Source organism: Lissotriton helveticus, chromosome 1_1 (genome assembly GCF_964261635.1).
Source record: "Lissotriton helveticus chromosome 1_1, aLisHel1.1, whole genome shotgun sequence".
NCBI classification, from domain to species: domain Eukaryota; kingdom Metazoa; phylum Chordata; class Amphibia; order Caudata; family Salamandridae; genus Lissotriton; species Lissotriton helveticus.
In genome coordinates, this window is record NC_136057.1 from 149,064,665 (window position 1) to 149,081,089 (window position 16,425).

General features: G+C 42.2%; 1 protein-coding gene across 3 annotated transcripts in view; it reads left to right on the forward strand.

The window, feature by feature from the left end:
• Window positions 1–16,425, forward strand: part of LOC144768336 (carnosine synthase 1-like) — a 557,293-nt gene that overhangs the window by 59,410 nt on the left and 481,458 nt on the right. For all 3 annotated transcript variants that reach the window (XM_078651937.1, XM_078651927.1, XM_078651919.1), the window contains exons 2-3: window positions 4,520–4,541; window positions 10,560–10,818. In XM_078651937.1, the coding sequence (XP_078508063.1) occupies window positions 10,560–10,818 (259 nt within the window). In that variant the 5' untranslated portion in view covers window positions 4,520–4,541. The remainder of the gene's footprint in view (window positions 1–4,519; window positions 4,542–10,559; window positions 10,819–16,425) is intronic.

Genomic DNA, 16,425 nt, shown 5'->3' on the forward strand with positions numbered 1-16,425 from the left:
ACAAGTTTGTAACTCCAAGAAATTCAGAAAAAAACTTTTAGAGAAAACACATGATTTACAAGAAATTTTACACATGGCAAGAACAGAGGTGCGAGCTGAGAAACATGCCATGAACATGGAAGAAGGAAGAATAAAAGCTTTAGAGCAAGTGAGACAAATGTCAGAAAAAAGTAAACAACGCAAGAAAAATTGAGCTACCTTACAAGGAAAAGAGATTGTGTTATAAGTGCGGGTTTCAATTTCCTCACCAAAACCTTTGTCCAGCAATGGGCCAACAATGTAAAAAGAATGTGGAAGATATAACCATTTTGCAAGTATGTGTAGATTCAAGAAAGGGAAGAAGGAAAGCTGGACAAAGAAAGAAAGTGGAAACAAACAATTTGATTTAGATGGAAAAAGAAGAAATGAAAATATAAAATACATAAAAGGAATGGAAGAAATTGAAAGAGAAGAAGAATCTGAAAAAGAATTTGAACATAGTGAAAGGTTATACATGATGCAAGAAGGAAATGAAGTTCTACAACTCAACATGATAAGAAAAGATGACATTAAAAAACAACTTCAGTTGATTTATTAGTGGGTTCTCAAAAAGTACCTTTGGTTCTTGATAGTGGAGCAACATGCAATATAATGTGTGTTACTGAGTATGCAAAATGACTGAAAAACCTACTCTTAAACCTTCGAATGTAAGTGTTTTTGAGTGGGGAGCTAAGCGTCCTGTTTCCTGTTTAGGAAAATTTTAAGAAATCTTAAAGCATCAAGATATAAGCAGCAAAGAAGTAATACATGTCTTACAAGGGGAAGTTCAAGGATCATGCATATTAAGCAACATAACTGCTCGGTTTATGGGGTTACTAGCAGTAACCTGTAATTTAACTAATGACAATCCTATTTTGCGAAAGTATCCACAATTATTTGATGGTCTAGGAAAATTAAAAGATAAAACAATCACCTTGCATATAAATGAAACAATAAAGCCTGTAGTGCAACTCACAGAAGAGTTCCAATTCATATGCAAGCAAAAGTTGGAAAAGAAATCAAAGCACTTCTGGAACAAGACATAATTGAAGAAGCAACAGGTCCAACACCATGGGTATCTCCCATTGTAATCATTCTAAAAAAGACACTGAAGATATTAGGATCTGTGTAGATATGAGAATTCCGAACATTGCTATCGAAAGAGAGAGATACCCAGGCCCTCATTTGAATGATATGATCAGTAATATCAATGGTGCCGTTGTTTTTTCAAAACTTGACTTAGGTAAGTGGTATCATCAGTTGGAAATTGACAATCAGTCAAGATATATTACAATGTTTTCAACTCATTTAGGTTTGTTTAGATACAAACGTCTAAACTGTGGAATATGTTCTGCTGCAGAAATCTTTCAGGAAATTATAAAAAATGTCGTAAGGCCGATACAGAATAGCATGAATTATAATGATGACATTTTAGTTTTTTGTAAAGATCAGGAAGAGCATGATCAAGCCCTAGATGGTGTATGTAAACAACTCATCAAAGCTGGTTTAACTCAATCTTAAAAAAATTAGAAATTATTAAAAATGAATTAACATTTTATGGACATATATTTTCTCGTGAAGGAATGAAACCAGATCCCAAAAAAATAATTGCTCTAAATGCAATACAAAGACCCAAAGATATAACACACCTGCGATCATTTCTAGGAATGGCCAGCTATTGTGCAAGATACGTCAACAATTTTAAAACATTAAGTTCACCTCTAAGGGAATTAACGATTTTAGAATTATTAATAAACCCGGAAAAGAGTATAATCCAGCAGATTATTTATCCAGGCACCCTTCTAACTCAAAAACAGACCAACATCTAGAAGCAGAGAAATACATTTGTTTTTTAATTAAATCAGCAATACCTGGAGTTATTACAGAAAAATAATTGGTTGAAGCCACATGTTCGGATCATACTGTGCAAGAGGTAATTAGAATAATACATGAAAAGATTTTGGAGATTAATAAATGGTGCAAGTCGTTTCAAACCAAGTGTGAAAAAAAGTGATATTTTGGACTTTAAGAACATTCAGTCAGAACTATCAGTAGCATCCTTGGGAATATTACTCAGAGGAAATAAGAAAATTATTCCAGCTTCTTTACAGCGACGAGTTATTAATTTAGCTCATGAAAGCCATAGAGGTATATCTGCTACTAAAAATATCGTAAGAGAAAAATTATGGAGCCCGATTCACAGAATGAATTTAAGACTCAATCCTAAACTTACTACTATTTTGGTATTCACAGAATGCACTTACTACTTTTGGTATTCACAGAATGAACTTACTACTTTTGGTATTCACAGAAGTTAGGATTTCGTCTTAAGTTTGTCTTAAGACAAACTTAAGACAGACTTAAGTTAGGATTTTGTCTTAAGTCTGTCTTAAGTTTGTCTTAAGTCTGTCTTAAGTCTGTCTTAAGTCTGTCTTAAGTTTGTCTTAAGACAAACTTAAGACAAAATCCTAACTTCTGTGAATACCAAAAGTAGTAAGTTCATTCTGTGAATGCCAAAAGTAGTAAGTGCATTCTGTGAATACCAAAATAGTAGTAAGTTTAGGATTGAGTCTTAAGTTCTTTCTGTGAATCGGGTCCAGAGTTCTCAAAGTTGGATCAACAAGTGGAAGAAGTAATTCAGTCATGTCATATATGCCAATGTACCTCAAGAGAAAAAGGAATAGAAGAGCTTCACATGTCAGAACTTCCAGACGCTGCATGGGTTAATGTGGCAGCAGATTTCTATGGACCTTTAGATTCAGGACATTATCTGTTAGCTATAATAGATGAATAGTCTCGATTCCCTGTTGTTAAAGTAGTATCTTCAACGTTAACAACAGCAGTACTTCCAGGTCTAGATGACATTTTCTCAACATGGGGAATACCTAATGTGCTTAAAACAGACAATGGTCCTCCGTTCAATGGAAATTACTTTAAAAAAAATCATGAATTATTTAGGAATTGTGCACCGGAAAATAACTCCTATGTGGCCCCAAGCTAATGGAATGGTGGAAAGGTTAATGGCCACCATTAAAAAGGCTGTACAAAGAGCAAAGTTGACACAAGTTTCAATAAATCAAGCACTATGTCAAGTATTAAGAGATTACAGAAGTACTCCTCATACATCAACTGGAAAGTGCCTGTCAGAATTAATGTTTGGTCAATCAAGACATACCTCACTTGCCAGCAAATCTGCCAAGAATTCATAATGAAGTATTAAAAAAAGACAAAGAAGCAAAATAAAAAATAAAATACTATGCAGAGAGCAGAGGAAGATGTCAAAATCGAGAGTAGCAAGTAGGTGATCTAGTACTTGTTCGTCAACAACAAACAAAAACATCTCAAAGATTTTATCTAAAGCCTTTGGAAATAACAAAAGTCCATGGAACAGCCTTAACGGCTGAAAATGAAAATAAGACTATAACAAGAAACAAGACATTCTGTAAGAAAGTTAACCTTGATGAGCATGAAAACATGCAGTCAAATAATCAACAAGACGTACAACTAAACAGGAAGTCTGAAAAAGTTTCAAAGAAACCCTTACGTTTAATTGAACATTGCTAAATGTGTTTTTCTTTTATTTATTATTTATTATTTTTCTTTTTATTTCAAAGAGGGGGAGAATGTAATGATGTACATCATTATGATGTAGGGACGTTCTGGTATGAAAGGTTGGGGGTCTTTAAAGAGATACAAGTTCAATTGTATGGAGAGACCTCAGAGGCTAACAAGCTGATATTTGATGCTCTAATAAACAGCATTATAAACTTCTTTATGCCTGGAGTAAGTCATTATAGCTTCCTTCTTACTGTTGAGTAGTCATGAGATCTTTTTCACGCTTTCTATGTCCACCATCTCCTTTCCTGAGTCTTTCTAGTCTGTATTCCCTGTTTGTTTCTTTCTTCTCTAGTCCTTCCTTTCTATTTATCTTGCTCTAACTTTGGCCTGATTTAGATCTTGGCTTACAGGTTACCATGTCACAACGGTGATGGAAATCACGTCCGGCAAAATATTAATCTCATTATATCCGATGGGATTTATATTTTGGTGGGATATCCATCACCATTGGGACGGAGTAACCCACCCACCGAGACCTAAATCAGGCCCCAAGTCTTTTTTTCTATGGGTTTCATTCAGACGAGTAGATGCTTGAAGGACCGAGAAACCATCCTGACACCATCATGTAAGTCTTCCCTGCCACCGGGTTGTTTAGGGGCACCCGATGATTGGTAATATTGGTTCCCTCCTATTTGCAATTACAGGTTGTGCCAATACTGATCCTTTCATAATTGAGGAACTGAGAAAAAGTGTAATGCCCTGTGTTGATTATTCCATATAGTGTACCTGTTGTTACTCTTTATATCTCCCCACTCTGAAGGTGGGTTAGCCACTTCCCTGGGGGGCTCCACTGTGTGTGTACAATAATAACTGTGCCATTAAGCTGGATTGCTTGTACTTCAGAACAGTTTCTGATCCTAAACGTGTATTTGTTTCTTCACAGTGGCATTCACCCTAGGAGAAAGGTAAGAGTCTGATTTACTTCTGTCTGCCTTTTATCCCTACCCACATTGTATCCTCACTCTCTTTAAACTGATCCCACTGTTTTCCTTCTTTCAACCTCTCTTCTTTACTTCTTTTCACTGTTTTCATTCCTCACTCATTACCTTTGCTCAACTGGGAAGCCTGTCAAAATAAACAGAGTACAATTAATCATAAATGGCATTTGAAGTGTGTGAGTGATAGTTTTGAGTGTCAGCGCCTATCATGATATGATGCAATGAAGTGAAGCCAGCTAAAGTAGCATTGTGTTGAAATGAGGTTCAAGTCCCTGTAAGATTAAACAGCTTTTTAATTGGGCAATAGACCAAACTCTCCAGTTACCACACAGCTGAGTCACACAAAATGTGTTCCCTTCCTCACACATCACATGAGAAGGACTGACTACACCTCTTGAGATGTCCCCAGATGTCTTTAGAGTGAACTGAGGTATCCTTTGGTAAGTATATCTGGAGATGAGGTTTGCTAGCTTTAATCAGAGTGGGGCACATTTGGTCCCTGGGACATCCAACAGGGTTTCCAACATACTCTAAATAACCCATACAAACAGGGGTGTTTGGCCTGGCAAGATGGCTGCCTGGTTGTGACTCCTGTAAGCTTCCGCTGATTAATCCTTGTCCATTCACTATAAAACAATGCCTTTGTGGTGGTCTTGGGGCCTATGAGACTAAGGTAATTTGTGGGGGCCCTGCTGAGGTCATGCAGAGACACCCCGTACCACTTTATTCCAAAGCGAGTGAGCTGACTTCTGGGGGCTGCGGTTGGCGACCGCGCCAACCTGGCTGGTACGCCAAACTGATGACTTGGCGATCCAGAGCGTGAATGGACTTCATTACTATCTTGGGAGGCAAATTCTGTTGGCCTGGGACCGGCCTGTAGTGTTGCGGGAAGGTGGGCTACACTATGTTGTTCGCTGCGCAGGGGCAAGGCACGTAGACCCCGCATGTGTAAGTAAGGTGCTAGTGTCATGTGTATGCAGCAGACGTAAGAATAAATAGCTCGTGGACCCAGGCATAGTCAGAGTTGAGACCACCACCTTAACACCTGAGTGGTCTTTCTTCCAAGCCTGGCCGCTAACACACTACACTGGCGACGAGGGGGCCTAAATGGCCTCCCCTTCAACTTGTCGCTACCTGCGGCCCATCTTGCTCCCTCAGCTGGCGCTGACCCCCTCAACACATGCAGAGGGCAGCGCTGCCAACTGTGACATGCAAGATTCCTCCAGCTAGAACCCTCGTCAGCCTCATGCTGTGGCCTACGCTGCATTCCTCCATGCAGAGCCGCTTCGAGTGGACATGGTGGGCGGAGGCTCCTCCTTCTCGCAAGAGCAAGCGCCCCTGCCTCTCCCAGCTTTGGGCCATCTCCACGTGGCAGGCCGACGCTGTTCTGCCATTTCGGTGAGTCTCACGAAGTTCAGTGGTCCAACCACTCCCCCCCTCCCACTCTCGCTACTGCAGTCCAGGCCCATCTGTCTTCTCTGCTCCTCTGGTTGGGGCCAGGGTTGTGAACTGTGCATGATCCCCGGCCACCCTGCTACTTTTCTCCATTGAGGCCCACTTCCCTGTCTCACCCAGGCACGTGGCCTTCTTTCTCCAGCTGCCAGCCCTGCTGCTTCTCTGGACTGCTTTGGAACACTTCACGGTCACAGGGCCTCCAGCCTCTCAAGCTACCGCTGGGTGGGGTGGCTGGAACATTTGGAGAACTATTTCAAAGATGCTTGTAAGCTGTAGGCATACCATGCATCTACATCTAGGGGGTGCTGACATCCATAAAATCTCAAAGACTGTTGTTGAGGCCAGTTCCCCACGGAACTATACCACCCTGAGGGACGCCATCACAACGCACTTCATGCATTATGCCAACCTGACTACAAAAGGTTCATTCTGCGCCAGGCAGCAACCCAACAAATCAATGGATGTCTTCCATAGTTGGCTGAGTGAACTTGCCAGTACATGCAGTCATCCGGATGAGAACAATGAAGTATGCACCCAATTCATTCAAGGATGCACGTCCTCCAAACTTCAAGAAACAATCCTCCAAGAGCACAACATGTCCATGAGGGACATCATGACACTGTGTCACTCCAAGGAGCTTTGTAAAGCTCACACTATGCACATGGACCCCCAAAGCATCAACCTCCATCAAAAAAGAGCCTGTCAACGCTGTCCAAAAAAGGGCACGGACTTCAGAACCAGAGCCCACCAAGCCGTCATCAATCCCCACAAAACAGGTAGCACAAGCCTGCACGTGTGGCTGGTGTGCTGTCTCATACCCTCACACTGGAGCCTGCCTCACCAGCGGCAACACCTGCAGTGCATGTGGCAAACCAAACCACTTCTCTAAAGCATGCTGCTCATCTCAGCGACAACAGGCCAAAGCTCCAAGGAAAGCGGTCTGCACAGTGGAACCAGACATCAATGAATTTGTCACCCCTGTGGCAAAAACTACTTGAGAGAGCGGGCATTATCAAATGTATGAGAGGCCCCGCACCATGGGTCTCCCCAATCATGGTGATGAAGAAGCCCAAACAACCAGAGGCAATCCGCATTTGTGTAGACATGAGGGTCCCTAAGCTGGTGATCAAGCGAGAACGTCATCTCACACCAACCATAGATGACATCATTGGGTATCTGGAGGGTTCCAAGTGGTTCTCCAAAATGGAACTTTGATCTGGTTAATACCAGATCCCTCGAAACCCGAAGTCCCACCCTATCACCACATTCTACACACATACCAGCCTTTGGAGGTACACCCAATTAAACTTTGATATTTCAAGCGCAGACAAAGTTTTCCAAAATGGAAATGTTCTACAGGGCCTGCCTGGCGTGCTGAATGTGAGTGACGACATTCCCATCCACGCTCCCATGTTAGGAGAACACTTGACCCATCTCCATGCAGTCGTCACATGGCTTTAAGAATGAGGGCTGATGCTTCATCATGAAAAATGTGACTTCTTGTGGAAGGACATCAGCTTCTTCAGGTATCACTTCTCGCACAGAGGCATTGGCCCGATCCAAGTGAAAGACATGCAGGATGCCCCCACTCCCTCCTCAATGTTAGGAATCTGCAGCTTCCTGAGGATGGCAACGTACTGCAGGCATTTCATGCAGAACCTGTCGGACATCACTGCCCCACTCAGAGAGCTCACCAAGTCGTCTAGTGCTCGGGCGTGGGGGCAGAGCAAGTAGAAACATTTAGACAGACCAAGGCTGCATTGTCAGCCGATGCTACTCTTGCCTACTTCGACCGACTCACTCACATATATCATGCCCTCCGAACAGACAGGTGGGAGCACTCTTTAAAGATCGAGGACACATGGCATCAGATGTAGGAACCTCCCAGCACATCTGCAGAATGGTCTAAAGTACACAGAAGGGTGCGGGAAGTGTCAGTAAATTCTAGATTTAAACTAATCCAATACAACATAATTCACATTGCATACCTCTCCCCCAAAATCCTGCATGCTATTTTCCCAGACAGCGATCCTGGGTGTGTGCAATGTGGACACACAGCAGCTGACTTTTTCCACGTCATGTGGGGTTCTCAAATCACACCTTACTGGGATAAGATCTGGCAACACTTACAGAGGGTCCCAGGCTGGATACTCCCAATAGAGCTGAAACACTGTTTACTGGGGCTAGTTCTACAAAGAGATTACAGAAACTTAGCAGATATTTTGTAATACTTGGGTTGACACTGGCTAAGCAACCTATTGCCATTAGATGGCTGAGCCCTAGACCTCCCTTGTTGGTTGAATGGCTGAGAGCTCCAATGGAATGGGCTGGGACAGAAGAAATCCATATGAAAAAATAAGACGCGACTATAAGGTCCCAGGATCAACAAGTCTCTACTCAGCAAGCTCTAGACAATACAGAACACCGCAGCCAGACTCGTCCTCAGCACCCCTTGACACGAACACATCAGCCAACAAATACGAAACCTCCACTGGCTACCCGTCAAGAAGAGAGCCATTTTCAAGGTACTCACCCACGCCTACAAATGCCTCCACAACACCGGACCCCATTACCTCAATGTGAGAATCTCCTTCAATGTACCTAATAGAAACTTCTGATCTGCCAACCTCGCCCTCGCCAAAACCTCGCACATCCGCAGAGGCAGAACAAGAGGAAGAGCCTTCTCCTACATCGCGGCCAAGACCTGGAACAAGCTCCCGTTCGACATCAGACGCGCCCCCTCCCGGAACGCTTTCAGGAAGGCACTCAAGACTTGGCTCTTTGACTGAACGGAACTTCTTACCCACCCCCACCACTGCAGCGCCTTGAAACCCTCACGGGTGAGTAGTGCGCTTTCAATTCCCTGACTGATTGATTGATAAAGTGGCAGATGATTTAATGGCGTTGGCAGGCATGGTTCAGAAGTTGACCGCTGATGACAACAACGACTGCTCTGCTGCAGGAAAGATGTCAGAAGATGTACCTCCTGGTACTGTTGACACACAAACACTGTGAAAAAGCTGCATGAACTCTGACATGGGCTGGGTGCACTGTTAATGCTGTGGAGAGATCTCTTCTTTACTGCCCTAACACAGCAGCAATCTAATACTGTGCTGCGCTTATTGGTACTGAATCAGAGTGTGGGTGGGAGAGGGGCATCATTTTCTTTAATCTTTGTAGGTTTCTTGTTTATTCTCTTGGATCTCATTGAATTTACTGGCATGTGATACTTGCATATGACACAACAGATGTGCTGACAGCCTTCAAATTGCTACTATCGTCAAACTGTAAAAGGTCACTGGGATCCATATGCTGCGCTTCGATGATGTATCTCCTGTAACATTGTACACTGTTGAAAAGCCAATAAAAATGATCTAAAAAAACCCAATACAAACACGTTCTATTTCCACAAGACTGCGGTACACATGTACGACCCCCAAGACAAAATGGCGCTCACTTGAGCTGAATTTCCAGTTACCAGTTAGAGCAGCACTTGTGCACAGGGATCAATCATTGTATTGCATGTTAGAAGAATGGGGGACCCCTGTTTCAAACTTAATATGAGTACAACGGTCTGTCAACAACCAGTTATGGAGCGACAGAAGAAGGATAGGGACCACCTGCCTGTAGGCCCCAAAGTATGTATTCACACAAGCACCACAGATAAGAAAAGAAACAGCAAAATGTTGGAAATGGAGGTGGGCAGCTACTGAGGCCTCCTTGTGTGTGCAGCTCATGGTCAAAACCACGGCTCGCTAAGCACAAACAAACATTACAAGTGCCCAAGATAGTGTCAGCTCTGTAGATACTCAAACTAACTCTCAATGAACTGCCTGCTCCAAAACACTCTTCCCCCACACACACCTACACCTACTTACTATGTAGAGTGAGATGGTTTGCCCATCCTTCAAGTGGAAACTGCGCTTGGTTGAGGGAACTCTGCCAAACTCTTCAACATGCAGTTTCACAGGAATTTCCTAGAACACTGCTTCCCAAGGAGGACTTGTACACACTGGCCATTTATAAAGGGATGGCAGAAATTATAAAAAGGTGTAGTTTATAAACTAAGGAAATTAACATTGTGCTTCTGAATTCTCAAAAGTAGCCCAATTATTATTATTATAAACACTTATAGAGCGCACTGCAACCCAACGGGCATCCTGGCGCTAGTCAGCTACATAATAGGGGATAGACATGCTAACCAGAGAATCTACTTCTACCCCTCACAAAGAGGCATATTATATCCTGGGGAATAACAAGGTTCTTTTCTTGCGGAACAGCAGCAAGCCTTGCGTTCTCCTTATTTCTAAGGGGAGGCTGTTCCAAAGGCGAGCTGCTGCCACGCTAAATCTGACTTTTTATATCCTCATTTTTTAAATGATTGCATTATTTGTATTTACATGTAGCAGTCGTGGCCATATTACACAAAGGCTTTAGTGGTCACAACCAGGCCACCAATCTTGATACATGCCTTCTGCACTGAGAGCAGGTAAGGTTTGGAAGTCTGACACTTCACTTTCTTTCCCACAGATGTCTCAGGATCAGATTCCCCATCAGTCGCCTTTTGTTTCTAAGGACATGGATCAATCTAATACAGAGAGCCCTAACTTCAGGTCTTACGATTTGATGAAGTCTCCATGTGATAAAGAGACCTGCCTGGATAGCATCAAGACTCCAAAGGATATTCAAGATTCCCCATGGACAGAGCGTTGGTACAGCCAATTACAGGCCAGTCTGAGGCTAGCGGGTCTCCCACTCACAATGGACAGGACGAAGGAACCAATAACAGGTAAATGTATGCGTCAATAGCCTCAATCTTTGCAGTGTACCGATAACTTGGGCCATCCAATATGTTATGTCATCCTCCTTGACACCAGGATCTGGAAACCACCCAGTACATCAGAGCCCCAGAAGTCAAGCCTTGACAGTGATGTTGTTTTATAAGGCTATGTATATGATTTTTTTCAAAACACCCACATTTTTTTTTAAAATGTATTTATTGATTACGTTTTCATAACAAAAAACTCGAGACTCTTACACAATTGCTGATCAACACTTAAGTACACCATTGTTTACACACTGCCAATTAAGAGCATCAGTAAAGCTTCTAACAACGTTCACCTAACACCAGCACCACTGATGTTGTTACCAAGGCAAGCAAAATGAAAAGCGGCGATAATTTCATCGCCCTATTAGAAAGCTGTGGCTAACATCAGTTAGCGACAGCTTTTAGGTGATAGCGAGTGGTTTGTGGCCCGCTTTGCATGTCAGCGATATTTATCGCTAATGACATGCAAGTGGGTGTACCCAACCTGTTAGCGACTGAAGGCAGTCGCTAACTTCGCTATCGCCTATTATCAACGCAGGCGTAGCGATTCAAATATTTGCGCTAAGCGCGAATATCGCCAAATTCTAACGCCTGCTCGGACCACTTCTTAGCCTGTATATCCAATGGGAGGTTAAGTCCCTAATAGCGATAATGCCTGAATATCGCTGAATTATCAGCGATATTCACGCATTTCGCCACTTTCGCCGGATATTTTATCGCTTTGTAGATACCCGTTGCTAATAGCACGTTATCTCTGCTATAAAATCCGGCGATGCGTGAGTAAATGCGCTGTGAATCTGCATCGGTGAATGCCAAGGTATCTGCTCTTTGGTCAGTTGCGTGTGAGATATCTTCAAATTGCATTGTGTATAATTGGTGCTGATTCCACGGTAGCACAGCTGGGATAATATGAAGTCCAAAAGAATGGGGTGTGGAAATCGCACACGAGTCGAGTAAAGGTGAGATGGGTTAATGAGTTGGGTGGTGCTTTGAAGTAAAACACCCTGTGCTGAGGGTTGTAAAAATGCAAAGTTAGCGCTGGTTCCCTCGAGAGCAGGGTCCCTTTAATGCACTCTGAAGAACACGTTCTTTGAATTTGCTTAATGAAAATTTCTTAAGATTGGTTCGTGCGTAGTCTTTTTATTCTTTTTCAATGATTTTCATGTTCCACATTATTAATTCATAATGTATACAAACGTATATTTCTTGTTAGCCCAATGCATTTCGGGCGTTCGCCCTTCATCAGGGGACATAATTCTGAAAGCAACCAAGTAAGGCACACATTTAATATATCATAATACTGATGCTGATAATTGTTTTTGTCATGCAAAGGACAAATTCAGGCTGGGTTTGGTTAACCTATAAATCTCGATGAAGGAAAACGAAAGGGGAGTGTTAGACTCAAGAAAAACAAAGAAAAGAAAGGAGTGGTCATTTCGGTGAGAAAAGGCTGAATATGAGAACATAGTTATCAGTGCTAAATACACCAAGATGTGTATGACAACGGTGTGAACTAGGATTACCAAGTGCGTGTGACTCATGCGCTTGTGCAAATAGAGTAAATCAAGTCACGCCTTTAAATCTGACCTGTTACTGATGCGTAAAAGTACGCTCGGTACCGTGTACAGATCGTGGCTGCCGTCTGTAAGAAATGTAAATGCATGATAAGATTGATACGGTTTAAACAACCTGATCACAGAGGTCAGGTGTTTGGGCGCGTAAAACGGCACTAAGGCTTACCTCGAGCTCTTGTGGGTGTAACGTGTAGTCCTCTCCACACGGGTATGAGATTCCAAAGTGTTGGACGGCCACCGCCATGATCTAAATAACTCGGGCATGTGTGGAGAATTCCATTAGGTTCGGAGCGATCATGTGACCAGTGGAATGCGTATTAATTTCTGATAGGTGTGTTACTATGGTGACGTGAACCGTAACCGTGTCCGATGGAATACGTACTACTTTCCGTTAGGTGGAAAAGAGGTCAGATGGTGCGTTTCTATGGTGACGTGAACCGTAATCGTGTTTTTTGGGCAAAAACTTTATCGTACAGCGATAGGAGTGTGGGATCACCTGTTAGGATTGAATGTGTACAAAAATGCTGGAAAGAAAGAATGGGTAAGGATAGTAGTGGAAAAGATATAATGGAAACAATAAAGGTAATAGACACAGTTATGAACCTAATTAAATGGGAGTAAATTACAATGACTTTCAGTAACTTTCAACTACAAAGTTCATTTATAGGTGACAACTGAATTCCAAACGTTCGTTGAGTCCTATGGGCTGTACCGAAGACAACCGGTGTATCCAGTAGAGTTCTCTTCTGAGTAGGTACTGGGCATTGTCTCTTCCAGGTAATATAGGTACCATTTCTAAGATACAATATCGCAGTTGACTGGGATTGTGATTATGTTCATTAAAGTGGGCGGCCACTGTGGATTTCGTGGATCGTAAACGAATGTTACTCTTGTGTTCCACTATTCGTGTTTTTATTTTTCTGGCTCTTTTTCCCACGTATGTGAGGCCACACGGGCATTTTAACATGTACACCAAATTAATGCTATCACACGTTCCATTTATGTTGAGTTTAATTTTAGTTCCGTGTAGTGGGTGAGTGATTTCATTGCCTTTGATAATAGAATTGTAGTTCCCACAGTTGTGGCACGGTAGCGTTCCTCTGAATTCTTTTGTGGGGACATTAGTCCTACAATTCAGTAATTCCTTGATATTTTTGGTTCTTTCATAGGCGAATCTTGGGTTTAATGAAAACATGCCATTGAAGTCTTCCTCCACTGCTAGTAATGGCCAATGTTTTAGAATTACTCTTTTGATGTTTTCACTTCTGGTGGAGTATTTGGAGATGAATACAGCCCTCTGTTCGTCCTTTGCATGGAATGATTGTAACAGTTGGGCTCTGTTTATTTCTTGTGCTCGGTCAACGGCCTGATGCAACGTGGTTTCAGGATATTCTCGATCTTTAAATTGTTTGATAGTGGTGATTTGTTGTTGTTCGTAGGTGTCTTGAGAGGAAGCTCTTCGCTTAAAACGAAGTAATTGGGAAAATGGTAGATGTTTTTTGAGTGATGGAGGGTGGAAACTGTGAAAGTGAAGGAGGTTGTTTCTGTCAGTGGATTTCTGGTATACACTGGTTTGTAATGTGCCCTGGTTGTTTGTGACCAGGACGTCCAAAAAAGATAACTGTGTGTCACTAATGTTGGATGTGAATTGAATGCGATCATTAACATTGTTGAGGTTTTGGATAGCTGTTTGTAGTTCAATGGTTGATCCCTTCCATAAGATGAAAATGTCATCGATGTAAAGTTTATATAGAATGAGATTGTCTTGCCACTCCGTGTTGGTTAATATGTGTTCTGTTTCAAATTGGTGCATGAAGATATTGGCGAAAGATGGAGCCGCACAATTTCCCATGGATGTACCTGAACATTGAGCATAAAATTGGTTTTCCCATTGAAAGTAGCTGTGAAACACCGTAAAGTGCATTAGTTCCATCAATAGTAGTTTCAAGTTTTCTTCCTTGTCACTGTTTAGCAGTGCGTTCTCAATTGCAGGTAATCCCAGGTTGTGGGGGATGGAGGTGTATAATGCCTTGACATCAATGGTGCTTAAAATCATATTGGTGGTGAATGATGTTTTTTGTTCTTCCAGAATGTTCAAAAAATGCGTGGTATCTTTGATGTACGTGGGTATCTTTTGGACTAGTGGTTGCAGATGCTTATCAATGAATATGCCCACCGGTTCGTGGATGGAATTGATGGTGGACACGATTGGACGGAATGGAGGAATGGTTGGATGTTTATGGATTTTGGAGATCATGTAGATATATGGGATGGATTGATTTTGTTTCCCCAAAAATTCTTTGTCCTTTGTGGTGATGATACCTATCTCAATAGATGTGTCAATGATTTTGGTTAAGATTTTGACGAATTCCTTAGTCGGATCACTTTCCAATCGCATGTAGGTGTCCTTGTCATTAATGTGTTCCATTACATTTTTCCCGTAAAACTCAGTGTCCATGATTATTAGGGCACCGCCCTTGTCTGCTTGGCATACTGGATGTCTTTGTTGTTCGCTAAGGTTTGAATTGCCTGTCACTCTTTTTGTGTCATGTTGGTCTTTTTGGTTCTTGGAGATTTGAAGATCTTAACGATATCCTGGCTCACTACTTTTTCAAACGCGTCGAGTACTTTATGACTGATAGGAGGTTGAAATTTGCTCGGATTTCTGAGTCCCATAAGTATATCAGGTTTCATGATTTCCTCTTGATTTGGTCTCTCAATAATGTTGGTAAAGAAATGCCTGAGGCGCAAACTCCTTAAGAATTTGTACACGCAAACTTGTGTCTCTAGAATGTTCGAATGGTTCGCGGGGACAAACGATGTTCCTTTTTGTAGTGTTTGTGTTTGAAATCTTATTATTTCATGTTTGGATATGTTGATTATTAGGTTCTGTGGCTCCTCGTGTTTTTGGAAACCGATTCTGTTGAGGGTCCTGTTTTTGCTCCTATTCCTGCCCCTCCTGGTTCTTTCTGGGATCCTCGGCCTCTCTCTAAAAAAGGAGTGGTTGATTCTTACCTTCAATTGTCTTCAGTGAGGATATCACTCTGAACTTGTGATTCTTTTCTTTGGTACATGGGACCTCTTCTGTGATGCTGTGAATCAATCGTCTGACGAACTTTCATCCGATGACCTGTCTTGGGTTGGTCTCTGTTGTCGTCGGCGGGCGTACATGTCGGCCCAACTGTATACTTCTCTGGTACAATAGTCAGTGGTGTCTCTCTTAAATTTCCTTAGTTTGCGTTCATTGATTTCTTTAGTATATGAGTCCAATTGGATATTTATATCTTTGAGAGCCTGGTCACATTCATCCTTAGTCATCATGGAATTAAGCTCTTCTTTAAGTTGGGATGCTTCTTTGTTAAGATCCTCTAAAAGTTTCGCCAACTCTTCAATTATTAGTAGTATAAGATCTAGCGAACATTTATTAAGTATGGCGAACCATTTTTCTGTAAATCGTGCGTTGTTTTTGCACAGGGTAGATTTCAATGATATCCTGAGGCCACGCAGAATTTGTTGTGCCTTGTGGTATTTTATCAACATACTGGCGTGAAGACGCTGATTGATAATCCGTTTTGACATGTAGATCAGTTGTTTTAGGTTTGCTTGTGTAGAACCAGTGCTTGTACTTGGGCCTTCATCATCTGGGATGAGTGAGTAAATGCGCTGTGAATCTGCATCGGTGAATGCCAAGGTATCTGCTCTTTGGTCAGTTGCGTGTGAGATATCTTCAAATTGCATTGTGCATAATTGGTGCTGATTCCACGGTAGCACAGCTGGGATAATATGAAGTCCAAAAGAATGGGGTGTGGAAATCGCACACGAGTCGAGTAAAGGTGCGATCGGTTAATGAGTTGGGTGGTGCTTTGAAGTAAAACCCCCTGTGCTGAGGGTTGTAAAAATGCAAAGTTAGCACTGTTTCCCTCGAGAGCAGCGTCCCTTCAATGCACTCCGAAGAACACGTTCTTTGAATTTGCTTAATAAAAATTTCTTACGA